Source organism: Geotrypetes seraphini, chromosome 2 (assembly GCF_902459505.1).
Source record: "Geotrypetes seraphini chromosome 2, aGeoSer1.1, whole genome shotgun sequence".
NCBI classification, from domain to species: domain Eukaryota; kingdom Metazoa; phylum Chordata; class Amphibia; order Gymnophiona; family Dermophiidae; genus Geotrypetes; species Geotrypetes seraphini.
The window spans coordinates 346,168,977-346,196,081 of NC_047085.1; the positions used below are offsets into that span (position 1 = coordinate 346,168,977).

Below are 27,105 nucleotides of genomic sequence, written 5' to 3' on the forward strand. Positions count from 1 at the left end.
GATCACCATTACCCTTCATGACTTAGAGAAAGCTTATTTAAACAGAGGTGCTATCAATTGCTTCAAAAAAGAAGTCAATCATTCAATATTAAGCAAATCAGCAGACAGTATATTCCAAAGTACTAGATCTGCTAAGTGGAAATTACTTGAACAATATTGTTCCAACCTCACCTTCTGATAAGACAGTACATCCAAGAAACCCTTGATTGTGGAGCGCTATGATTATGAGACACAATAAATCCTCAAGGTCACAGCTAAGATAAGGGGAGCTTCATTATTCAAAACTTTGCAACTCAAAGTTAAGATCTTAAATTGGATTTTCCATACTAAGGAAAGACAATAAAAAACAGATACTATAGCGGAACTGTGCTCATATTTAACTAGCTGGGCAACAATCTTGCTGTAGCATTTTGAACAATCTGTAATGCCCACAAAACATACACAGGCAAAACAAGACAAAGTGATTTGCAGCAATCAAAATGTGTCATTAAAGTAATCTGAATAACTAGTCAAAAGTTTTTAGGGGACAATAAATCATGTAATCTCACCAACCTCAGCTTAAAAAAACTAGTTCTTACTACATTTTCAATTGTGGGTGTAAGGACAGAGGACTCTAAAAGAACTTCAAACAATAAGAGACCACTTTAAATATAGGAATATTAATTCCATCAACCACCAAACTCTCTGGGCAAGACATAACAGAAGATCTTGACATTAACAATACTATCCATGTTTTGATAGTCTCAATGAAAAAAATCAAAACAAATAATCATGGAATCTGCTGAAATCTAAAACTGGAATGAGAAACTGTAATTTATCAGCTTACAGCATGTTGCCAAAGGATGTAGTAACAGTGGTTAGCATATCTGGGTTTAAAAAGAAAGTTTCTTGAGGAAAAGTCTCTAGTCTGCCATTGAGACAAACATGGGGAAGTCACTGCTTAGCTTATATCGATAGCAGGGAATGTTGTTACTATTTGCGTTTTTGCCAGGTTCTTGTGACCTGGTTTGATACAAAGCTAGAAGGACCATTGGTCTGACCAGAAGTGTAGCCAGGTTTTGACACTGGGATGAGTAGACTGTGTAGAAATTAGATGCCCACACAAGTATATCTTTAAAATTGCATAGGTGCCATTTTAGTTGGAAGTCAATTTGAGGGAGTGGCTGTTCCCCTTGCACCCCCCTAGCTACCTCTTGGTCTCATCCAATATGGCAATTCTTATGTACTAGGGGCTCCTTTTATCAAGCTGCGCTAGCGGGGTTAACGCGCGCGATGTTTCATCACACGCTAACCCCCGTGCTGGCCAAAAACTACCGCCTGCTCAGTAAAAAAACATGCAGTTGATACGTTTTTAACTGGTAGGTGCCCAAAAAAATCAGCGCTGGAATTGCATCTCTGTAGGCGCTTTAGGCCGCCTAACGCCACTGTGAGTGTGGCTAACACTGGAAGTATCGTTAGGCGGCCTAAAGCGCCTATGGTGGTGCGATTCACATTATAGGTAGGCACTGGAAATCCGGTGCCTATCTTTGCCAGAGGTGCCATTGCGTGATTGACACGTGATCGGCGGCTGCTTTTAAAGCAGCCGCTGACAACAGCATTAGTTACAGAATCCAGGCCTTAGGTTTGCCACTTTTTGACTTCTAGGTTCCCTTTCATTGTGTTTTATAACAGCTGCTCCTACAAAAGTATAGATCTGTTTGTGTACTCAGTTCTGAAGAGGTCACCTAAAGTGAGGGAGGGGGAGAATGAATCAGATATCTTCAGTTAGGCACATAGAGTGTATTCCATAAAGGAAAGTAGTTACTTAGTACTAGGGTTGCCAGGTATTAACACACCTAGGCCCCTTTTACTAAGCCGTGGTAGAGGTTTCTACCATGGCCTGGGGTGCTAAATGCTCTAACACCGCTCCGATGCTCATAGGAATTCTTTGAGATGTTGGAGCAGCGTCGAAGCATTTAGCACTCCGGGCCACAGTAGAAACCTCTACCATGGCTTAGTAAAAGGGGGCGGGAGATAGTTAGATGTTTGCCCTTATGGCAGCCATAGAGCTGGTGTAAATTCAAGTGCCTAAGTGTGTCAAAAATGCACACTAACTTACAATATTCCCTTGGGGGCGATATTTGGCTGGTGGCAGCAAGTGGGGTTTTTTTTTTTTAAGCCACTAGCTGCATTATTCCCAGATATTCAATTCCTGGACATGTCCAGGCACCAGCATTGAAAATCTGGATTAATACATCAGACTATCCCTTATGTAATTAAGTATGATATTCAGCACTTAATCGCATAAACGACACCGCATAAAGATAGGACTGACATTTAGGGCTCCTTTGACGAAGGCGCATTAGGGCCTTAGCGCGCGCTAAAATGCCGTGCGCACTAGCCGCTACCGCTTCCTCTTGAGCAGGCTGTAGTTTTTTGGCTAGCGCGCGCCAATCCGGTGCGTGCACTAAAAACGCTGCCGCACCTTCGTAAAAGGAGCCCTTATGCAGCTTTATTTAACTACTAAACTTAGATTGTTAAATGCTGAATATCAGCACTTAACAACGTAAGTGCCAACTCCACCCCTGGACTGCCCACTATAAAGCCAACTTTGAGTTTAACAGTCTGTGGCAATATTCAGCAGCACTAACCGGCTAACTGACACCGAGTATCAGAGAATAACTCCACACAAGCGGTTTAACCGGCCAGGAGCTGTTTCTGGCCGGATGAATCAATTTGAATATCAACCTCTAAGATACACACATAGGTGGGAGCTCAGTCTATGTCCTGCCTATGCTCCACTCCTTGTCTCTCCCTTCCTCCCCTTCCCCCTTGAAAGTATTATTATTATTTATTAATTTGATATTCCACTTTTACCATTCACTTTATGCTGTGCAGGAGTTAAAATATGGAACTCCCTCGTAGGCCAAATACGAAACTGTAGTGAAAAGGGCATGTTTAGAAAATTACTCAAGACGCATTTGTAGATGCCTTGTTTAGCCAATAATTTTCTTCTCTGTACAGTTGATAAACTATTCATGATTTTCATTATATAAGCTATGGTATTAGCTTGTAGATTTAATTTCTGATGATTGTTTGTGTGTCCGTTTTATTATGTTTTTACAAAATTATGAATGTAAATTATGTAAACTGTTTAGTTTTAAACGGTATAGAAACTTTTTAAATAAATAAGTGGCTTATGCTATTTAATTTAAGCAGGCATTTGCAGAATGGTGTTTCGGGTGACCTCATGTTAGTATTTCAAACATTTATGTGTCCAGTTTATAGATTTCCCCTCAAAACTATATGAAACAAAGCAGAATGAAATACAGTTAAAAGCAAAACAAAAATAGAAGTGAAACTTTTCTGCCAGCAGGCCCTAACTAATGATGCAAGTATAGCATTTACCTGTGTGACAAGGTGAGTAGACACTTGCTGCTGTTGCTGTATGGAAGGCGGCTGCTGTTGCTGCTGAGACTGCCCAACTATATGACTTCTGATTGGCTGCTGACCACTGGGAGGATTATAAATTGCTGGAGTACCATCAGGGTTTACAAATGGTTGACCTATAAGAGTATTTGTTGAATAATCATTAAAACCTTTCTATTTCCCCAGATTAAATTATTGCTGGGGGTTGAGACTCAACATGCTTGTCCTACTAACTCGCCTGATTACTTGCAAAATTTTATTTCCAGAAAACTCACTGGCACACAACATTTAACTGGATAAAAAATGTTGGGCCCAGAGGTATTCCCTGGGTTCTTCAAGACTTAGGGCTCCTTTTACTAAGGTGCACTAGCGTTTTTAGCGCGCGCGAACCATGCGCTAAATGAAAAATACTAACACAAACTCTATAGAGGCGTTAGAGTCTAGCACGCACTAAAACCACTAGCGCACCTTAGTAAAAGGAGCCCTTAGTCTAGCACTAGTTGGATAAAGTTGGGTGGCCAAGTTGATCTGAAAAAAGGAAAGGAAGGAGAAAATTCTGTAGATTTAGCTCCTGCCTTTGTTTCTGAAGTAGCTCAGAATGAGTTATATTCAGGCACGTTAGGCATCTCCTTGTCCTTGGAGGGTTTGCAATCTAAGTGACTTGCCCAGGATCACAAGAAGCTGCAGTGGGTTTAAGTTGGTTTTCCCTGGTTCTCAGCAAGGGAAGCTGGATATATACAAGGGCCCAGTTCTATAAATGGTGCCTGAAGTTAGATACCTAGATCAGCGCACCTAGCTGATCTAGGCGCCTAACTTAATTATTCAATTAGACTTAATCAGCACTGTTAATTGAGAAGTGCTATTAAAAAAGCAATTAAAAACCAATGAATTAGCTGGTACATGCCTAACTTGGTAGGTGTCTACTCTGAGATTCCTACCAGAATGTAGGTGTATACGCTCATTTAGACCAAGAAAACCCTGGAATAAATGGAGTACACCTAAGGTTTCAATGCCTACCAGCACCTAAGACCGTTTAGGCGTCACTAGGCAAAATTCTATAAATGGCATATAATATATGATTGACAATTGTGCTCCTTGGTGCCTAGACATTAGGTGCTATTTACAGAATCAAGGTCAAGCTGCTCAAAGCAGTATTGTAGATATAGAATCACCCGACATGGCCCCATCTTGGCCTCCACCTGCATTGAGTCTCAATGCAATCTAAGAAACATTCCAAAGAGCAGACATTACTACCATACTTATAAAATACAGGGTCAATTTTCAAAGGGGTTTAACTGGTTAGGAAAGGCTCCTGCCTGATCAACCTCACCCCCCCCCCCCGCCCACACACTGAGCTGGCTGTCTGCCAATAGTCAGTGGTACTACTTAACTGGGTAGTGTCGTTGAATATTGTTTCTAACCCATCATTCCCTAATCTGGATATGCTGAGGCTGGACATGTCCTGGCATATAATATTTGGGATGAATTCAATCCATGGCTGTGAGCAGATTTCAAGCTGCTTACTGCCATAGACTGAATATTAACATATGAGATATCTACTTATAAACTATAAATGTTCAAATATAAACCTATCCTAGTATAAACCAAGAAAACAGTTTTCCCCTCAAAAAGGGAGATACTCTTTCGGAGTGTTTATGTATATCCAACTCCACTTTTGCCAATTCTTGTGTGCTGCTGAATTTGCCTCTTTTTTGGACATCTCATTCCCTGGTTCTCAGTCTTCTGCTCTAACCTTAGGCTACACCAAATGTCCGCTGCGGCCCTGCAGTTTACGAAGACCGGTTTCCTTATAACCCTCAGCGTCCACCTCCTGATGAAGCGATTTAGCGAAACTTGGGTTGAGGGGTTGGTTGGACGGGATATGTTCCAGAATTAAAAACACAAGCAGTTCTGGAATGGGAAGCCAAATAAAAGAAAGTACCGCTTGAGAGAAATTTATAAAGAGACAGGCAGGTCGGGACTATCTGAGTGCTGTGATGGTCCAGCTGGCAAGCATTGCTCGAATTTGTTGAGCACAATGGTTGGCAGACTGAGCACTTCACTAAATTATTATAATATGGTTAAGAAATATATTTTCTATAATTGAAATTGTGCACTCTGTGACAATGTGGTTTATACATATTATTATGCACAGGGTAATTATAATAGCAGAACTCCCTGGTTATAAAACAATACACCTAAAGTTAGCCAGATAGTTTCCACATACCTGTGTATCACCCAAAGCGGTCCCTACGTTCACAAGTGAAACGTTTCTGTATGCCCTCTGTGAAAATACTTCATCTAGTGCAGTGGTCTCAAACTTGCGATCCAGGGGCCACATGTGGCCCGCCAGGTACTATTTTGAGGCCCTCGGTATGTTTATCATAATCACAAAAGTAAAATAAAAGTTTCTTGATCATATGTCTCTTTAGCTATAAATTACAAAACTTAGTCAAAAAGAAAGATTTATAAACTATGAAGAGTTTTACCTCATGCAAAATTGTCATTTCTTTAATAAGACATTAACTATTTTTTCTGAGGCCCTCCAAGTACCTACAAATTCAAAATGTGGCCCTGCAAAGGGTTTGAGTTTGAGACCACTGATCTAGTGTATGCTCATATACAAGCCTACGCCCACTTTTTGACTAACCTGTGGTACCAACTCCCTTCTTGTATCAGATCACTAGACAATTTGATGCTTTTTTTTTTTGAAGAGCTGTTAAAACACATTTGTTTGGCTTCTAGATAAGTGGCTGAGTTCACTGTTTAGAAGTACAGTGCTCCCGAGGTCATTTGCGATCGGCGATTCGCAGTCCCAATCATTCGCGGTATTTTCCGACTGTGAATGACCGGGCAGGACAGGGCAGCAGGAGAGAGTAGCCGGAGCACCAGCGAGTGAAGGAAATCACTCGCGGTATGCTCCGACCGCATCTTCCTGCACTAAAGTCGGGCCTCACCAATCAGGAGCTACGTGTCAAAGTAGCTCCTGATTGGTGAGGCCCGACTTTAGTGCAGGAAGAGGCGGTCGGAGCATACTGCGAGCGATTTCCTTCACTCGCCGGCACTCCAGCTGCTCTCTCCTGCCTCTCCGTCTGCCCTTTCCTGTCTCCCCCGCTGAAAACCGTATTCGTGGTTTTTCAAGATTCACGGGTGTTCCTGGAACAGAACCCCCGCGAATATCAGGGGAGCACTGTATTGTAAATATGATTTAACTAGAAATAGTATGTTGGATTTTAAATTTTGATGAGAATGTGAAATTTAAATTTAGATTTATTATGATGGCACTAACATAATTTGTTATGTGTTTGCCAAGATAAATATGGATATATTCATGTAACCCATTTTGGGTTATCCAAGGAGGACAGGCTAAAAAATTAAATAAAACATAGACCTAAACCCATAAATGGATATATTTTATGGCAGTACATGGTTAGAATTATCTGGAGAACTTTATCTGAATAACGTTGCTGCTGATTGATTTGCTGAATACTGCCCTCATAATTAATACAAGGTATTTATAGTGCTGACCATGAGAAAGCTAAGTGTGCTTTGTTATATCCTATATTAACTGATTTTTCAATCCTTCAGTAAATTGCATACATTAAATTGCTCATTATTTGCAGTGACCACTGTTAAGACAACAGTCCTTCAGACTCTTCCTGCTGTTCAACTTGTTAGAGGATCTTTTTTAAGCATGAACTGCAGTGATCTACTGTACTTCCAGGATGATTTGCCTGAAAGCTAGCATATCTCAGCATGGAATTTTTGATCCCAACAGGTAATGCAAAAATAGTTTTTTTCCTAACCACACATACACACAAAAAAAAATCTTACTGAAGTTCATCCTTCAGTAAAACACAATAAGATTCGTCCATTCCAGAAGAAAAGCATCTGCCTCGAGGCGGAGAGGAGAGTATATCCTGGAGCAGAACTGAGGCAGTTGTAGTTGTGAGCAGCTGTGAAGAGGTCTATCTGAGGCGTTCCCCACTGTGAAAAAATGTGATGAAGAGGAGAGGAATGGAGTGTCCATTCGTGAGGTTGCAGAAGACGACTCAAGTTGTCCGCCAAGCAATTCTGAGCCCCTTGAATGTAGACAGCTTTGAGGAAAGTGTTGTGATGGATTGCCCAGTCCCAAACTTCCAGAGCTTCTTGAAAAAGGGAGGCAGACCCTGTCCCCCCCTGTTTGTTGACATAATACATGGCGACTTGGTTGTCAGTGCGGACGAGGACTACTGTGTCGTGAAGGAGATGTTGAAAAGCATGGAGAGTCTTGAGGATCGCTCTGAGTTCCAACTGATTGATATGACATTGACGATCCATACTGGTCCAGAGGCCTTGAGTACGGAGACCATCGAGATGAGCACCCCAAGCGTAGGTTGACGAGTCTGTCATGAGGACCTTCTGATGAGGGGACGTTTGAAAAAGCAAGCCTCTGGAAAGATTGGAAGAGAGCATCCACCAACGAAGAGACTGCTTCAAAGAAGGAGTGACTGAGATGTGTTGAGAGAGAGGACTGCAAACCAGGGTCCACTGAGGAATTCTGAGGTGAAGTCTGACAAAAGGAGTCACGTGTACTGTGGAGGCCATGTGACCCAGAAGCATCATCATGTGTCTCGCAGATATGGAAGAGTGAGAAGACACTGTGTGACAGAGGTGAAGCAGAGTTTCCAGACGTTGTTGTGGAAGGAATGCTCTGAGTTGGACAGTGTCCAGAACAGCTCCAATGAATTGTAGATTTTGAGAGGGTTGAAGTTGAGACTTGGGAAAGTTGATTTCGAATCCCAAACTTTGTAGGAACCAGGTAGTCTGTTGGGTCGCTAAAATAACCCCTTGAGATGTGGAATCTTTGATGAGCCAGTCGTCGAGGTAGGGAAATACCTGAAGACCGTGATTCCTTAGAGCTGCCATTACCACAATCAGGCACTTGGTGAACACTCTGGGAGACGAGGCCAGGCTGAAGGGTAGTACTCTCTATTGAAAATGCAGATTCCCCACCCAAAATCTGAGATACTGACGGGAGGCCGGATGAATGGGGATGTGAGTATAGGCCTTCTTGAGATACAGAGAGCATAACCAATCGTTCTGCTCGAGAAGGGGATAGAGGGATGCCAGGGACAACATTCAAAACTTTACTTTTACTAAAAATTTGTTGAAAGCCCTGAGATCCAGAATGGGCCGCAGATCGCCCGTCTTCTTTGGAACAAGGAAGTAATGGGAGTAAAACCCCCTGCTTTGCTGTTCCAAGGGAACTGGTTCGATGGCATGGAGACGAAGCAGAGCTTGAGCTTCCTGAAGAAGAAGGGCGGTCTGGGATGGGCTGGAAGGATACTCTCTTGGAGGAAGCTCTGGTGGAACCTGATTGAAATGGAGAAAGAATCCTTCTCTGATGATGGAAAGGATCCATAGGTCGGATGTTATGACCGTCCATCTGTCGTAAAAAAGATGGAGACGACCTCCTATAGGTGGAAAAGGGGTCAGAGACAGAATGATGGATGTTATGTTCTGGAGTAAACAGTCAAAAAGGCTGAGAAGCCTTCGGTGGAGCAGAAGGTTGAGGCTTCTGTTGCTTCTGAGGTGACTGTTTCTTCAAAGGAGGGCGAGTGTAAGGCGCCGGCTTTGGAGGAAAACGCCTCTGGTAGATTACAGGAGGACGTGTAGGTCTAGAAGGAGCTGGCTTAGGCTTAGGTCTGACTATAGAGGCAAAAGATTTAGCATGGTCAGACAATTTTTGGGTGGCAGCCTCGATGGACTCATCAAAAAGGTCATAAGGGATGTTCGCCAGGCGATCCTGGAGGTTAGAGTCCATGTCTATGGTGCGAAGCCAGGCTAGACGACGCATGGCCACAGAACAAGCCTCTGCTCAAGCAGAGAGCTCAAAGGCATCATAAGATGATTGCAAAAGATGGATACGCAACTGAGAGAAAGAAGCAATGACTTCTTGGAACTCAAAATGCACGCTATCATCTAAGTAACCCAAAAATTTCGGCAGAAGAGACAAAAGAAATTCAAAATAAGTAATAAAATGAAAGTTATAATTGAGGACCTTCGAAGACATCATAGCATTTTGGTAAATGCGACGTCCAAACTTATCCATGGTCTTCCCTTCCCTGCCAGGAGGAATTGTGGCATATACTCTGGAAAGATGGGATCTCTTTAAAGAGGATTCCACAAGCAAGGATTGATGTGATAATTGGGAATTGTCAAAACCTTTATGATGCACTGTTTTATATCTGGCATCCAACTTTCCTGGAACTGCTGGAATGGAAAAAGGAGGCTCCATGCATCTAGTAAAAGTCTGATCAAGAAGCTTGTGTAATGGCAGTTTGAGAGACCCAGCCGGAGGTTGAGGAAGATGCATGGTCTCGAGGTATTCTTTAGAGTACTTAGAGCCAGTGTCCAATGGAACGCTCAAGTCTACAGCCATCTGTCTCAAAAACGAGGAAAAAGATAACTGATCTGCAGTGGCACGGCTTCGAGAAGGACTCGAGGACATCGAGGCAACTGGAGTCGAAGAAGAAGAAGCCTCGACAGGAAACCATGGGACGAAGGAACCGGGAGGCTTGGACGATGCACTGGACATCGGGATATCCTCCAGGGCTGGCATCGGAGACTTGGAACGAGGAGTTGGAGGTCTCGTCGAGGCTGGAGAAGACCGAGGCTTTGAGGAATGATGTCTCGAAGAATGCCTCGAAGCAGGTCTCGAGTGATGTTGAGAACTGTGTCTCGAACTGGATCTCGAAGAGCGAGCAGAGGTTGCCTCCGAAGCAGTTGATCGAAGATCTATAGGTGTGGAGGAGCCCTGAAGCAACTTCGAAGACTGGACTCCCTTGGTAGAATGGGAGGTATCCTGTCGATGCACTCGCACAGACTGTACTCTATGCGTGTCGTGCTTGGAAGCTCGACCAGACACTCGCAGAGACTCCGCTCCCTGCATCGAGTGTGGAGGATCAGACCGGGACACAGGCGGCTCGACCTCGCGGGAGCCTTCTGCATGCCCAGGCTGAAGCAGATTAAGCAGTGTGGGTCCCATGTTAGTGAGGACCTTAATAATCTGCTCCTCCAAAGAGGTCTGGGGTGTAGCCAGCAAGGAGGGTACCGCGTCTGAAACCAGCCCACCTGTCTTGGCTGGAGGTTCTCGCACAGTGGGGTGAGAGTGTTTCGACTTGGAAAGCTTCAAAACTTTAAACACCACTGGCGGAACCGAGTGTTGAGCTATCTGACCTGAGGAGATAGGAGAAGATATGGCAGCCAAGGACGTCGAAGCAAGAGCCGCTCCAAAAGACGAAGGTCTGATGAGGCTCGAGGTGGAAGAAGTAGAAGGAGAGGCATCGACCGGGGCTGATGCTGAAGACACCTTCGATGCCGAGAGTAGAAGACTCCATCTCGAAGAGGTTATCCACCAGAACGCAACGACGCTTAAAAGCACAAGGCTTAAGTGTTTGGCAAGGTAGGATGATGTTTCGGCTCAAGGCACTTGAGGCAGCGTCCGTGAGGGTCCGTAAGGGATATCGTGCGCTTGCACTTGCGGCATCGTTTGAAACTGGTAACAGGTCGTGGCATAGACAAAAAGACAGCTGACGCAAAGTCGAATCCCACGGGCCACGGCCGAGCAGCCTGTACCGGGCAAATGGACGGAAGTAAATTTTTTTTTTTTTTAAAAAGAAAGAAAAAAGACTAACACAGCGATTTGTGAGAAAAATAAACACATACCGCGGTGAGAGAAGGCACGAACGACGAAGTTACCGAAGAGAGCCAAAAAGACGGACTTCTCGGTTCCACGGAAAACTAAGAACTGAGGAGACGTGCCTGGCATAAATAGGATGTGATTAAGGTTCAGATGCCTACCAGTGCCTAACTCCACTTTAGACATCACTAGGTCAGTAGGTGTGATTTAACTTAAAACTGACATGCACTAAGTGCCGCATTCCTAGGTGTCATTTATAGAATCAGACTCAATGAGTCTAATCAAAGGAGTTATGCTCGTTACTTGGCCTAGTTGAAAATTTACTAGAGCTAAGTGCCTAAATTTATACTCAAAAATTTCACTAAACTCCTAAATTTAGGAGCATAAAAAGTAGGCGGCAACAGGGGAAGATTTAGGTCAAGGAAATAAAGGGGTCCCTTTACTAAGGTGCACTAAATCGTGCTCTAAATCAGTTAGTGCACCTTAGTAAAAGGACTCACATAATATCTTCAGTAAGATGGCGGCGGCGTTCTCAGAGCTCAATATTTATTCTAAGCTAAACATCTGAGAAACTGGCTCCTTATTGAAGGATCTTCAAAAAAAACCATACTAAGTTTCCAAGACAATATAAAACAGACCAAAGTGAAGAAACTTAAACGGGATGAAAAGGATTACCAAATGGATAGAGTATATACTTGGAATAAAAGATCAGGATATCTAATCTAATCTAATCTAAATCTTGGGTTTATATACCGCATCATCTCCGCAGATGGAGCTCGACACGGTTTACATGGTTAGGGAAGGAACGGAACTCCAGTGGAATTATATAAGTATGAGAGAAGAGAGGTTGGTGTGAGAGTGCCAGGAGCGGGACGGGATATAATATGCAAAAGAAGAAGGTAGCATTTGATAGCTCCTCAGCGGACATGGACAAATTGAGTGATGAATCTAGTGAAGTGACAACGGAAAAACCGGAAGAGGGGGAGATAGACAACACAACACGTGGAGGAAAAGTACGGGGCCGAGGTTGGTCAATACAGAGGGTGAGAGGGCAATCTCACAATCAATCAGTAATCAAAACCAGACCAGCACAGAAATGACAGTTGTAAACCTGTCAGCCACAGTCCTAACTACTGCACAAGAATCTGTATTACAACTAGGACTGGGGTTTACCTTGGCATATTCACCAGACTTTTTTCAGTTGAAAGTAGCTTTCCATAAGTTTATACGGACGCTACAACTGAAAGTATTCTTTCAACAACGAATGCTATAGGATTCTACACACCAAGATACGACTTTAAACATTGATGAAGAAGTTCATAGTGCCGATATTTATACCATTCCAATCTGTAAAGTATAGTCTAAATGGGTCCTTTCCGGGCCGATGGACCCAGTCGTCTCCACGTTTCGTGATTTAGTACTCACTGGACTTTCTCAAATAGAACGTGATTGGCATTTCCATAAATTTCCTAAAAATTTATCTAAAATGCAATATCAGGGCTTTCAATGATAATAAAGTCATCCTAAAGGGGGATAAGGGTGGAGCCACGGTCATCTAGAATAAAACTGACTATGAAACTGAAGCAAGACGTCATCTACAGGATGTTATAGCATATAAAAAACTGGATAAGGATCCTACCCTGGAACTGTCTAAATTAATAAATGATTGGGTAGTACAACATTACCATGATGGCATGATCACATTTAAGGAATATCAGTTCTTGATATAGAAGTTTCCTAGGATTCCGATGATCTACTTCGTACCTAAGATCCATAAATCTCCTCCTGGTCGATCCATAGTTAATACTCGACTGTCGGTTTTAGATCCACTATCACAATTTTTGGATTACTTCTTGTGTATTAAAGCTAATAAAGTTAAATCATATCTAAAATATACTTCACATTTTTTGCGAATATTACACGGGGTACAACATACTTCTGAAGAAATTTGGTTGGCCACGCTCAATGTAACATCTTTATATACTCAAATTCTGTAACCCCAAGCTTTAGACATATTGGGGTGCTTCAACATCAAATTACTCCTCACCGCATTTCCACTGAATTTTTATTTCAACTAGCCAAATAGGTTATTAATGAAAACTATTTTGAACATCAAGGAAAATTTTTTAAACAAATTACAGGAGAGGCCATGGGTGCCACATTGGCCCCCTCAGTTGTTTATACAAGGGCTATACAATCGGTCAGAAGTTGAATTTTAAGAAATTTCAGAACAAAGTAAGGGTAGAGCAAGGACAACATCGGAAATGTGGGGGATGTCAGTGGTGTGATAAAAACAACAGAGGGAGATGTGTGGGAAGCCCCGGGGAAGAACATTGTGATTAAATCCAGGGGCAATACCAACTGTAATAGTAGGTTGGTGATTTATGCGACACTTTGCCCCTGTGGTCTTATTTATATTGGCCAGACTAGCTGCTCCATAAAAATTCAACTAAACGAACACAAGTCCCGTATCAACAATGAGAACTTACAGACTACGATGGTGCAACATATGATACGATTAAAACATACAGTAGCAAATTTGATATGGAGGGTTATTGATTGTATACAGGAAGGGAGGGTGGGAGGTAATTTAGAAAAAGCTTTAAACATTAAAGAACAGAGTTGGATCCATCGGCTCAATACAGTAGAGCCGACTGGGTTGAACTTGGAAATTGAATGGGCCACTTTAATCTAATTTTTCCAATGAGGATCGTGAAATCTCAGCTGATATTAGATGTCAGCACGTAGCATGTTGTTTACACCCCGTTTCACTTGGGTGGGAAGCAGGCCGTATCAATAGGACAGTTTCCTCCAATAAGGAGCCGGTTTCTTTAGCTTAGAATAATAAATAATGAGACCTAAGAATGCCGCTGCCATCTTACTGAAGATATTATGCGAGTCAAATGACAGCGGCAGTGGTAGATTGAATATAACTCTAGATTGATATTCTCAATATTTACAGAACAGTAGGAACAATTGTAAGATATTTTAAACATTTTGATATTATTTATTACAGAGTGGATCCCTAATGAAGCTAGTGCGAAACATGTCGGGTCCAACCGCTAAGTCCACCAATATGTAAATGAGGTTGACTACTGCCAAGATAAGTAAAAATATGAAATATAAATATCAATTTAACTTATTAAATAATTATTAAATACAGAGTTTGAGAATAAATTAAAAATGCAAATCTGGAAGCCATGACCAGTGAGGATTCAACACATAATTCTCCACATGAAAGACTGTTTACATGGGACGGTGGAGTGGTGTTTCTGAGGTCTTCGGCAAAGATAGCATATCATGTGTATGAAGACAGAAGAGTTGAAATAAGTAGAAGTATCTCAGAGTATTTTCATTGAGTATAATGATGTACAGCATAGCATATGTCTAAAGTAGTGCTGCCCGATTTGAATCGATTTAAAAACAAAAATAATCGGCCTCCTGATTCGGTGACTGACCCTCCCCCCTTGCCCCCTAAAGCAGGAGCGGCAGCGCTGCCTCTTGCTGGCCGGCTGCTGCCGCTCCTGCTTTAGAGGGGGAGGGTCAGTCGGGAAGTGCTGGTGTCCGGCTTCCCACCTGGCCTCCTGCTGGTGTCCATTTACCTTATTCCGGCAGCAGATCAGCCTGCAGAGAGGATTGCCGGTACTTTAGTGATCCTTGCAGGTTGCCATCGGCCTCCGGAGCTGTTTCCTCTGCTGCAATCTTGCTTCTGACGTCAGAGGAGGGGCGGGACCACGGCAGAGGGAAGACAGCTCCGAAGGCCTATGGCAACCTGCAAGGATCTCTAAAGTACCAGTGATCCTCTCTGCATGCTGTTCCGCTGCTGGAATGAGGTAAATGGATGGGGGTGCAGTCCTTCGGGGGGACAGGCAGGCCGTCAGGGGTGTGGGGGCAGGCCTTCAGTGGGGTGGTGCAGGCCTTCAAGGGGGGACAGGACTTCAGGTGTGGTGGGGCAGGCATTCGTGGGGGGGACAGGCCTTCAAAGGTGGTGGGGTACAGGCAGGCCTTCAGGAGGGACAGGCCTTTGGGGGAGGGGAGCCCTGGTGTAGAGGTACACGGAGGGAGGGGGGGAAGGGGGGAGAGACGTGCTTATGCCGGACTTTGGGGAAAAGAAACAATGGGTCTAAAAACAGAGGAGAGGGAGAGAGATGGTGGAGAATAGGATTTAGAGAGGGAAGGAACAGAAAGGGAAAGAAGTTGGACACAATTGATGGTGTGGAGAGGGGATAGAGATGCTGGATAGGAGGGTAGTTGGGAAGAGAAAGGGAGAGATGGTGGACCCTGGGGTGGTGGAGAAGGAGGGAGAGATGCTGGATGAAAGAAGAGTTGAGAAAAGGTGGATCTGGAGATGGAGATGAAAAAAAGGAAAGATGCCAGACCTCCAGGGAAGGGAAGGGAAACGGAATGGGAAGACAGAGATAGAAGATGGATGGTTAGCACGAAGAAAGAAGAAAGAAGGAGGCCCTGGTAAGCAAGTTATCAGAAGACAACCAGAGCCTTGGACTAACAAGATCTGAATAATGACCATACAACAAAAGGTAGAAAAATTTTGATTACAATATGTCAGATTTGAAATGTGTATCCTGCCAGAGATGGTGTTATACCTCGAATGTGAGCTAGGATTTAACTGAGAGAGGAAAGTCTTTTTTGTTTATTTTGTTTACACTACAGCGCCAGTGTGGGTAGGAGAGAGCAAAGGGGGTGAACAGGCTATAAAATAAACCCACCAGGATGTTTGAAAAAAACAGCCAATTGGGCAGGAAAATAAAATCGAATCGAAAAATCAATTCAATAGGCTGAATCGAATCAAATTTTTTTTTCCTGAATCGGGCAGCAGTAGTCTACAGTAGTAGTGCTATAGAAATGATAAGTAGTGCTATAGAAATGATAAGTAGTAGTAGTGCTATAGAAATGATAAGTTATTCCCCATCCCATTTTATTTAGTTGTAATTGTCACTCTGTGCAGGTGACTTCCATGCCTTCATTTAAGGTTATAACTGCAATTCCACACAGATTAAACCTCCCCCCCACACACTTTGCACTGCTTCCGTTTGCTTTTGCAGGGAAATTATCATGTGTAGACCTGAAAAAACAACCTATACATATTATTTTCTACTCCTCTGGAAAATCTCCCCTACATATACCTAAAAGTATACCCTTTGCTCAATAACAGACATCTTTTTCATCATACGGAGGGAGGGTAATTTTCTGCCACTCAACTCATGTGGGCAAATTGCTAACTTTTTCAAGCAAATTTCTTTGAAATTGCACTCTTGGCAAACAAGACAACCAGAAGAATCTAACTGAATGGTTTGAAAAGATTATAATTTGCTGTAAAGAACATACAGGAGCTAAGACAAGTCCATTAATTGAATTGCTAAAAGAAAACAAAAAGCAAATGCCACATAAACATTTTCAAGGGAAAGATGCAAGGTCTGGACTCTATTTTACATTCGAAGCTGCTTTGAGTCTAGGGATTGGATGGTTTTGACTTATTTATGGTCTGTTTATGGCAAACAAAAAATTGTTTACTCTAGAGCTGTTCATCACATTCAACGAGCTAAACCTCAAACATATGTTAAATTGTTCTCTTGTCTGAAAGAATCCATCCAGAATACAGCTATAAATGGAAAGAACCGTAACTTATAAATTCTAGCAGCAGTGCCTTGCCTCAAAGGATTAGCATGCTGGTCTCTTGCTTTTGCTCTTTTCTCAGATCGCTTTTGTTCAAAGGTATTTTATTTCTAGGGCTTTTATGTTTTGTATGGAACAAAAAGTGCATGTCTACCTTTCATTATGGCCTTGCTCCATATTTCACTTTCCAAATGCTCAATCCATATTAATTACTCAGTGACACCAGATATACCATAAAGATCAATCTTTATGGGAACATTTAAGCCCCAAAAGCACTATAGGGAGCTATTCTATAACTGGGCACTTCCATTTAGGCACCCTGAGGCAGTATGGGAGGAGCTGATTCTATAGGGAAACCAAAGTATCTGGGTTCTGTTACAGAATATCAGTGTAACTCAGTATTAGTGAACTTAACTTGAAGTTTGTCCACACATGGCTAGACATGCAGCTGTTCTAAATGTGGCAGGAATGCACATAACTTACACTATTCTGTAAGTTATGAACATGGTCCGTTTTGTGTACAATCCCTTGCAAATATGTGCTACCAAAGTTAAGCAGATATTGACCAAATAGTGCTTAGACAGAATATTGATACTTATTTATGTAATATAGGCACATTATAAGGGCATAGACATGGGGTGGCCTTGGAGACCTTCCCTCCCCCCACTTTGGGCTCAGGACCCTCCAGAATGCCAGTGTTCCTTTTATGTTTTCTGGCAAGGATGCCAAGCCCCGCCCACCAGCCATATAAATACAGCACAGCCACTCCCTGCTGCTTCCTTCTTGCTTTAAACATGCCAGAATTTTTTGCTCATGCTCTGTGAGAAGTCTTGGCATGCTCAGAGCAGGAATGAAGCATCAGAGAGTGGTGGCGCTGGTGGGTCTTAGAAGCACCTGCCAGCAGAGGTATGATTAGCACACTTATGTGCACAAGGAGATGAAGAATGTGTGTGCAGGGGGAGGGGGGAATACTTTGCTCCCAGTCCACCCCTCCCCCACTACAGGATTGACTACCCTACTGCCACATAAGCATCTATATGTCATTATTCTAAACATTTACATGCATATTGCACATGTAAATGTGGATGCCTGGTTTATGGAATTCCATGTAATTAACCATTGGACCTTCAGCAGTGCCACATACTTTCATAAGGTTTTAGGAAGCGAAAACTGTGGGAATGACCAGGCAGGTGAGTAAGGAGAACACACACTAAATTTTTTTTTTTTTAAATCAAATAATATACAAGGAACCCATAGTTGACGCTACACAGATCTTAGGAAAATGAACAGCAATGAACGACACAGACACTGTTTTGGTGTAAGTGCCTTTGCCAGGAATCCACAATTGTAATGAAGAACCAAGAAGAAAGCTCAAGAGCTCAGAGGTACAAAGAGTGTCTGTCTCTGTAACAGCACTATATTGTAATGACATCCCCATGCTGACTGATTAAAAGATGAATATTTATGGAATTTACATTTATACAGTTACATTATAATTAAATTAAAAATATAAAATAATAAAGTTTTGGAGGAAACCAGTGGTGATGATGGGGTGAAAGTTCCATATACAGCCTTTCTGGATTAGTGCAGGGGTAGGGAACTCCGGTCCTCGAGAGCCGTATTCCAGTCGGGTTTTCAGGATTTCCCCCAATGAATATGCATGAGACCTATTTGCATGCACTGCTTTCAATGCATATTCATTGGGGAAATCCTGAAAACCAGACTGGAATACGGCTCTCGAGGACCAGAGTTCTCTACCCCTGGATTAGTGGTTTATTACATGGATTAGTGGTTAATTACATAGATTAGTGGTTAATTACATGGATTTTTTTTAATTTTCTTACTTATAATTGTGCCTTTTTGTTTGGTTTATAGAATTTCCATCCACATTTATATAGGATCCAGATATTTAAAAGTGCACAGCACAAAAGGTGCAATTCTGTAAATTGCCATCCACATTAGTACACCACTAGAGCGAATAAATGTAGAGTACCAGCACTTTGATCATGTGTAAATGACACAGAGGCCCTTTTACTAAAACATGTTAATATTTGGAGTTTACATGGCTTAATGGGAGATTTTCCTGCCCTTTAATCCCAAATCTAAAAGTAGCATTTTTAGGGCCCTTTTAAGTGTTCTTTTATTCGGTTGTATAGTAATGTTATTAGAACATGGTAGTGGCCAAGTGGTTAGAGCAGCTGCCTCAGCACCCTGAGATTTCGAGTTTGATTCCCACTCCAGCTCCTTGTGACTCTGGGCAAGTCACTTAACACACATTATCCCAGATACAAAATAAGTGCCTGTCTAAAATAGGTAAAATGCTTTGATTGTGTAAGCCACACGGAAAAAAAACAATATACAAAGTCCCATCCTCTTTACCTGCTAGGGGTTAACACAGGATGCCTTAACACCTCCTAATTAGGAGGTGCTACATGCTCCCATATTAATGCTGAGTTACCTAGAGGAAGGTTCTCAAAACGCGATGGTAAAATCCGGTGAGTCGATGTAGTGCCCGTAGTGGGAGCGCCTTTTATTTTATGGGCGATTCTCAGCATAATAGCATGCAAATATATGCATGCTATTTGTGCGGAGAATCGCTGTTAAAGAGTGGGAGGAATTGTGCCTAGCAATTGTTAAGCACAGCTCCTCCCTCCTGTCAAAGCCTCTCTCACTGCCCCAATCAACTGAGCTGCAGGTCTCCCCGAGTCCTGCTGGCTCAGCTGATTAACCATCAGGGAGAGCAGCAGAAAGAAGAGTCCTCCCTTACACTGACCCCTCGCCTCCTGAAGCTGCCACAAGGCCCGACAGCCTCCCCGACACTTCCGGCAGGAACCAGTTTAGCGACTATGTTAAGGGCATGGTAACTTTTGAGAATCCTCCCCCTAGTTAGCATGCTAGAAGTGCGATGTACTTGTTGGCTGGCGCTTCCCTTACCATGTTATGCTCCCTCCCCAAAATACTGAGTGTAACATAAAATACGGTAATGTGTTTTTGTGATAACCTGTTTGTATATGCAAATGGCATGTTAAGACAGCACTCTTTCAGTAAATCCAAGGAGCACTCACATGAGTGAGTATGGGTAGGACATGGGAGTGCCTTGAATTTACACATGTAACTTACAAAATACAGTTAAATTGTGTCCATCTTTGCTGCATTTCGGTGCCTGCAGTTACACCAAGTTTATGAGTGATTTAATTGTGGGCGCCTAGATTTTAGGTACGCCAGTAGGGCAGTGGTCTCCAAATTAGTCCTTCACTGCAGCCCTCAATCCCCCGCCCACAGTTGGTATCCTCCCACTCTCACGTCTGTCTGCCACAGCCCTCTAAACCTTCCGCAAGTGCTGCTGCACTACTGCTAAAGGCTTGCCACCTCTCCCACTGCCCAAAGTCTCTTTCCGTAGCATCCTACCTGGAAACACTATGGAGAGAGGCTTCGGGCAATGGGGGAGTTGGCAGCAGCGCAACAGCACTTAAGGAAGGTTTGGCAGACTGAGGCAGGTAGGAAGGCCAAGGTGAGAGTGGGAGGATGTCAACCATGGTGGGAGGGTGTATGTGTTTGCAGCCCTCAGAGCTTTCTTGTTACTGCTTTGTAGCTCTTGAGGTGAAAAAGGTTTGAGACCCCTCCACTAGGGGGTAAACACTGAGCCAATGGCAGTCAGCGGTATACCTGGATCTTGAATGCCAAACCATGTCCAAGCACCAGCTCTGAATATCTGGGTTTGTCCAGCTGACTAGCCTATATTTGGCTAAGTATGATTTTCAACACTTATCCGCCTTAAGTGAAACCAGACAAAGATAGGACTGTGTTTTATGTGGTCTGTTTTGTCTGGTTAACTTAGAAGGTTAAGTGCTGACAATCGGCTTTGAACTGAATAAGTATCAACTCTGCTCCTGGATTGCCCACAAAAATGCCAGCTTTGTGTTTGGTGGTGAGCGCTGGTATTCAATGATACTCTCTGGTTAAGGGCTACTGAATATCAGCGGAGAGCCCTGCACAAGCGATTTACCTGGGCTGGAGCCTCTCTCCTACTCGATTAAATCACTCTGAATATCAAACCTCAATATCCTATAATTGAATCTAGACCTTACAGAAGAGTTTTCCTGCACAGCATCGGGGCACCCAAAAGCAGGCATCCACTTACAGACTTGCCTCCAAAAGTATAACTTCTGTTTGAATACTGACCTCTATGTCTTTAAAATTTCCATTTTAAAAAATAAAAAGTTTCAATATATGTTCTCAATCCAGTATGTTAAAAAGCTTTTACTTTAGCTCATTATTTGTGAGATTTACTTTAGCTCTCTCTTTGTGATATTTTTGCTCTACCAGCCTCTTGCTTACCTGCATAATGTAACACATCTCTCTACTAATGAATAAAGCTGATGTGTCGGCATGAAGCCATTTTTATATTATAGATGATAAATCGCACACAGACTCACTGCTCATTATAGGGATAACTGCTGAGCTATGCCTGCCATGATGTTTCAGATAATTACCACAGCACCTTTTATTTGTGCTCCCAATTATTTTTCAGCTATTTTTAGTCCTCTGACAGGGTGCTAGGATTACCAGCTGGCTCCAGGTCATCTGGGCAGGATGGTTTGATCCCATTGCATCTGAGAATCTGTAGTTCCTGCCTTTTCATCAGGGGGAAAGGCTCTGTTAGGCTCTTACCTGTATGAGGATTGAGAAGGATACTGCCAGGTGGGATTCCTGTGGCTTCAAGTGGAAGTAAGATATAGTTGGTGTTACTTGGTGGTACTTGACCTCCCATTCCATTTTCTGGGTAAGGAACGCTGCCTGGGGAGTTGGCCGGCACTCCGGGGACAATGGGTGCACTTTGAACAGATTGATGTATTCGCGACAGAGATCCTGAGGAGCCAGTGCTGCAGGAAGACTCTGAGCCTGCGAGGAAAAGCAGAATGATTATTATTAAAAGAAGGAAACTATTGTGAAATGGTTTTCTACCTAGAGAACACTCAGATATGCTTTCAGGAAAGGAGATGGGATTTGACATACTGCCTTTCCATGGTTACAATCAAATTGGATTATATAGTATATACAGGTACTTATTTTGTACCTGGTACAATGGAGGGTTGAGTGACTTGCCCAGAGTCACAACAAGCTGTAGTACGAAATTAATCTTATTCCTCTGGTTCTCAGGCCACTGTGCTAACCATTAGGCTACGTTTAACATCACAGACAATAGCTTAGAATTCAGTGTTTCGTAAAGAAATAAAGTTTTGTCATTTCATGACTGCTATAATATTCCTTGCAGACCAATTAGAAAAGGGCATTCTCTCACTTCCCACCTCTTTCTATATATCATAGAGCTTACACAGACATAAAATACTGATTTTTACCCACTTATTTTTTCACTGTCCAAACCTGTCTGCTTCTGCTCATGGCTGTATGACAACTGCATTAACATGGCTCTCATTCTGCAGCTTACAAGCTCGTAGTTTAGGAGAAACTTTAAAGACATTTCATCAGTTCTTGCAAAGTAGTACAGAAAAGCAACACAACTGAAACCTCACCTTACCACAGAAAGACTGAGTATGCCATATTTCACCAGATACATATGAAAAGGACATAGACTTACTGCTCCTGTCCATGCCTTTGTTGAATTAAAATTAGCAGTGTACTGGAGAAAGACTGGGAAACTATTCATAGATTAATTCCATGCATCTTTCTCCCTGACAAAGACTGTTTTTTATCTTTTTAATAATAATAAAATATATATATATATATACAAAGGGGGTCTCGTGAAAAGCTGTTCTAAAACAGTTTTATCTTTTTTTCTTTGAAGCCCTGCACAACTCTCCTGGCTCCTTACATCTACTGTGCTTATAAACAGCTTGAAGGGGAATGCCAGAAATATTTGAGCGTTAAAGTTGGGGGAATAGCAAAAAGATGAACAAGACTTTTGAAAAGAACCCCCCCTCAAACCTCCCCCCACATATAAAAGCTTGCTTTTGTTGCTGCTCCCTATGGGAATGCATCAATTCTTGCGTCGAGCAGTGCTGATGGCGAAGAGTATCTTGTTGAGTTTGTGGTGGTCTACTGATTGTCCTATGTTGCAACTATGTTAAATTAGTTTGGGAGCCTTTTTGGTCGATACTAGTATCGTCAACATGAAGTAGAGTTTTGAATATGTAAATCCTTGCTATTACAAAACCTTTGTGTTGAATTTTGGCTTGGGAGACTGGGAATTTTGCCTTAATGGCTGTGGTTTTGAAGTATATGGTTATTCTTTAAAAAAAAGCTTCTTTTTAACCCATGTCTCAGGTCATAGAGATTCAGGGGGATAGTTACAAAAGTCTGGTAAAAGTTGGAACAACCTCTGGCAATGTGCTCCAGAGCTTAACTATTCTCTAAGTGAAAAAATATTTCCTCCTATTGGTTTTAAAACTTGGTTTGTAACTTCATCAAGTATCCCCTAGTCTTTGTAATTTTTGATGGAATAAAAAAATCGATCCACTTGAACCCATTCTACATCACTCAGTATTTTGTAGACTTCAATCATATCTCCCCTCAGCCGTCTCTTTTCCAAGCTGAAGAGCCCTAACCTTTTTAGTCTTTCCACCTTTATCATCTTGGTCACTCTTCTTTGAACCTTTTCTACTTCTGCTATATCTTTCTTGAGATAAGGCGATCAGAATTGAACGCAATACTCCAGGTGAGGTCACACCATGGAGCGATTCAGAGGCATTATAACGTTCTTAGTCTTGTTAACCATCCCTTTTATAAATAATTCCTACCATCGTTTACTTTTTTGGCCGCTGCCACACATTGGGCAGGTTTTATCGTATTGTCTATGACACCCAGATCTTTCTCTTGGGCGCTATCCCCCAAGGTGAACCCTAGCATCTAGTAACTATGATTTGAGTTATTCTTCCCAATGTGCATCACTTTGCATTTGTCCATATTAAATTTCATCTGCCATTTGGACACCCAGTCTTCCAGTTTCCTAAGGTCTGCCTGCAATCTTTCACAATCTGCATTCTTTGAACAATTTAGTGTTATCTGCAAATTTATTTATTTATTTAATTTAATTATTTATATTCCAATTGCTAATTATTCAGGTACTCAAGCATTTTTCCCTATTACCTCACTCACCGTTCAAATTTCAAGATCATTTATAAATAAGTTAAATAGCACCAGCCTCAGTACAGATCCCTGCAGCACTCAACTGTTTACCCTCCTTCATTGAGAAAAATGGCCATTTAACCCTACTCTCTGTTTTCTATCTGATAATCAATTTCTAATCCACAACTGAACTTTGCCTCCTATACCATGACTCTCTAATTTTCTTAGGAGCCTCTCATGAGGAACTTTGTCAAAAGCTTTATAATGTGCATTATTGCCTTAACACACCTTAATAACTACAGAGAAGCCAAGTTACCCAGTTCCAGACTGGAGATTTTGGGACAGCTGTGGATTTCTCACCGTCCCATCCTGGTGCATTATGGGACTCGCAGCACTGATAGTAGTAAATCCCATACTGCTTTGGGATTTAAATTCAAAACCAGGACTGGCTAAAAAAATCTCCAACCTGGAACTGGGTACCTTGGCTTCTCTGTAACTACAATGGAGATAGCAGAGATTGTCAGAAGGAATGGAAAGGGAGAAGCCAGCTGCCATTAGAAAGGAAATCACTTCTTGTCACAGAGTAGGCAAAACACTTTTTTTAAAAAAATAGCAATCTGAACATGTGTTGAGTTTGGTTCAGTCAGTGTTTATTAATTACTAGCTGATGCCCCGGCGTTGCACGGGTATTTAATTATAGCAATAACACTGTAAATGGATTCAAATAAAGATACTTTATAGTGGTGAATGAAATTATTGTTTTACAGCTTAATAAAAAGTACAATATTCAAATTATAATGTGAAATATTTGACAAAATGAATACAATACAACTAACGCAAAACGTGATTATAAACAACATTTTTAGTTTCACCTCCAGGAGCAAGAACATATAAATTCTTGGGTGAAGAGACCCCCAGAACATATCACCCCAGGTAGTGAGGGATCTGCATACCAAGTTTCATTCAAATCGGTCAAGCCGTTTTTTATTTACTGTGAGAATGGCAGCTGTTTACATTTTTTCCATTGACATGAATGGGTGAAATCTGATTTTCTGTTTGTAGCTCCGCCCAGGTGGGCCGCGAGACCCCCAGAACATATCACCCCAGGTAGTGAGGGATCTGCATACCAAGTTTCGTTCAAATCGGTCAAGCCGTTTTTCAATTACTGTGAGAATGGCAGCTTTTTACTTTTTTTCCATTGACATGAATGGGTGAAATCTGATTTTATGTTTGTAGCTCCGCCCACGTGTGCAGGTGGGCCGCGAGACCCCCAGAACATATCACCTCAGGTAGTGAGGGATGTGCATACCAAGGTTCGTTCAAATCGGTCAAGCCGTTTTTGAATTACTGTGAGAATGGCAGCTTTTTACATTTTTTCCATTGACATGAATGGGTGAAATCTGATGTTCTGTTTGTAGCTCCGCCCACGTGTGCAGGTGGGCCGCGAGACCCCCAGAACATATCACCCCAGGTAGTTGGAATTACTGTGAGAATGGCAGCGTTTTACATTTTTTCCATTGACATGAATGGGTGAAATCTGATTTTATGTTTGTAGCTCCACCCACGTGTGCAGGTGGGCCGCGAGACCCCCAGAACATATCACCCCAGGTAGTGAGGGATCTGCATACCAAGTTTCGTTCAAATCGGTCAAGCTGTTTTTGAATTACTGTGAAAATGGCAGCATTTTACTTTTATTCCATTGACATGAATGGGTGAAATCTGATGTTATGTTTGTAGCTCCGCCCACGTGTGCAGGTGGGCCGCGAGACCCCCAGAACATAACACCCCAGGTAGTTGGAATTACTGTGAGAATGGCAGCTTTTTACATTTTTTCCATTGACATGAATGGGTGAAATCTGATTTTCTATTTGTAGCTCCGCCCACGTGTGCAGGTGGGCCGCGAGACCCCCAGAACATATCACCCCAGGTAGTGAGGGATCTGCATACCAAGTTTCGTTCAAATCGGTCAAGCCGTTTTTGAATTACTGTGAGAATGGCAGCTTTTTACTTTTTTTCCATTGACATGAATGGGTGAAATCTGATGTTCTGTTTGTAGCTCCGCCCACGTGTGCAGGTGGGCCGCGAGACCCCCAGAACATATCACCCCAGGTAGTTGGAATTACTGTGAAAATGGCAGCTTTTTACATTTTTTCCATTGACATGAATGTGTGAAATCTGATTTTATGTTTGTAGCTCCGCCCACGTGTGCAGGTGGGCTGCGAGACCCCCAGACCATATCACCCCAGGTAGTGAGGGATATGCATACCAAGGTTCGTTCAAATCGGTCAAGCCGTTTTTGAATTACTGTGAGAATGGCAGCTTTTTACATTTTTTCCATTGACATGAATGGGTGAAATCTGATGTTCTGTTTATAGCTCCGCCCACGTGTGCAGGTGGGCCGCGAGACCCCCAGAACATATCACCCCAGGTAGTGAGGGATCTGCATACCAAGTTTCGTTCAAATTGTTCAAGCCGTTTTTGAATTACTGTGAGAATGGCAGCTTTTTACTTTTTTTCCATTGACATGAATGGGTGAAATCTGATGTTCTGTTTGTAGCTCCGCCCACGTGTGCAGGTGGGCCGCGAGACCCCCAGAACATATCACCCCAGGTAGTTGGAATTACTGTGAAAATGGCAGCTTTTTACATTTTTTCCATTGACATGAATGTGTGAAATCTGATTTTGTTTGTAGCTCCGCCCACGTGTGCAGGTGGGCCGCGAGACCCCCAGAACATATCACCCCAGGTAGTGAGGGATATGCATACCAAGGTTCGTTCAAATCGGCCAAGCCGTTTTTGAATTACTGTGAGAATGGCAGCTTTTTACATTTTTTCCATTGACATGAATGGGTAAAATCTGATGTTCTGTTTATAGCTCCGCCCACGTGTGCAGGTGGGCCGCGAGACCCCCAGAACATATCACCCCAGGTAGTGAGGGATCTGCATACCAAGTTTCGTTCAAATCGGTCAAGCCGTTTTTGAATTACTGTGAGAATGGAAGCATTTTACTTTTATTCCATTGACATGAATGGGTGAAATCTGATGTTCTGTTTGTAGCTCCGCCCACGTGTGCAGGTGGGCCGCGAGACCTCCAGAACATATCACCCCAGGTAGTTGGAATTACTGTGAGAATGGCAGCTTTTTACATTTTTTCCATTGACATGAATGGGTGAAATCTGATTTTCTGTTTGTAGCTCCGCCCATGTGTGCAGGTGGGCCGCGAGACCCCCAGAACATATCACCCCAGGTAGTGAGGGATCTGCATACCAAGGTTCGTTCAAATCGGTCAAGCCG

At 42.6% G+C, this 27,105-nt stretch overlaps 1 protein-coding gene across 12 annotated transcripts in view; it reads right to left on the reverse strand.

The window, feature by feature from the left end:
- The window catches only part of ARPP21 (cAMP regulated phosphoprotein 21), a 643,283-nt gene that overhangs the window by 160,998 nt on the left and 455,180 nt on the right, over positions 1 to 27,105 (reverse strand). For all 12 annotated transcript variants that reach the window (XM_033930334.1, XM_033930335.1, XM_033930337.1 and 9 more), the window contains 2 exons: positions 21,398 to 21,628; positions 3,388 to 3,545 (listed from right to left, as the gene is read on the reverse strand). In XM_033930334.1, coding sequence (XP_033786225.1) covers positions 3,388 to 3,545; positions 21,398 to 21,628 — 389 coding nt within the window. The remainder of the gene's footprint in view (positions 1 to 3,387; positions 3,546 to 21,397; positions 21,629 to 27,105) is intronic.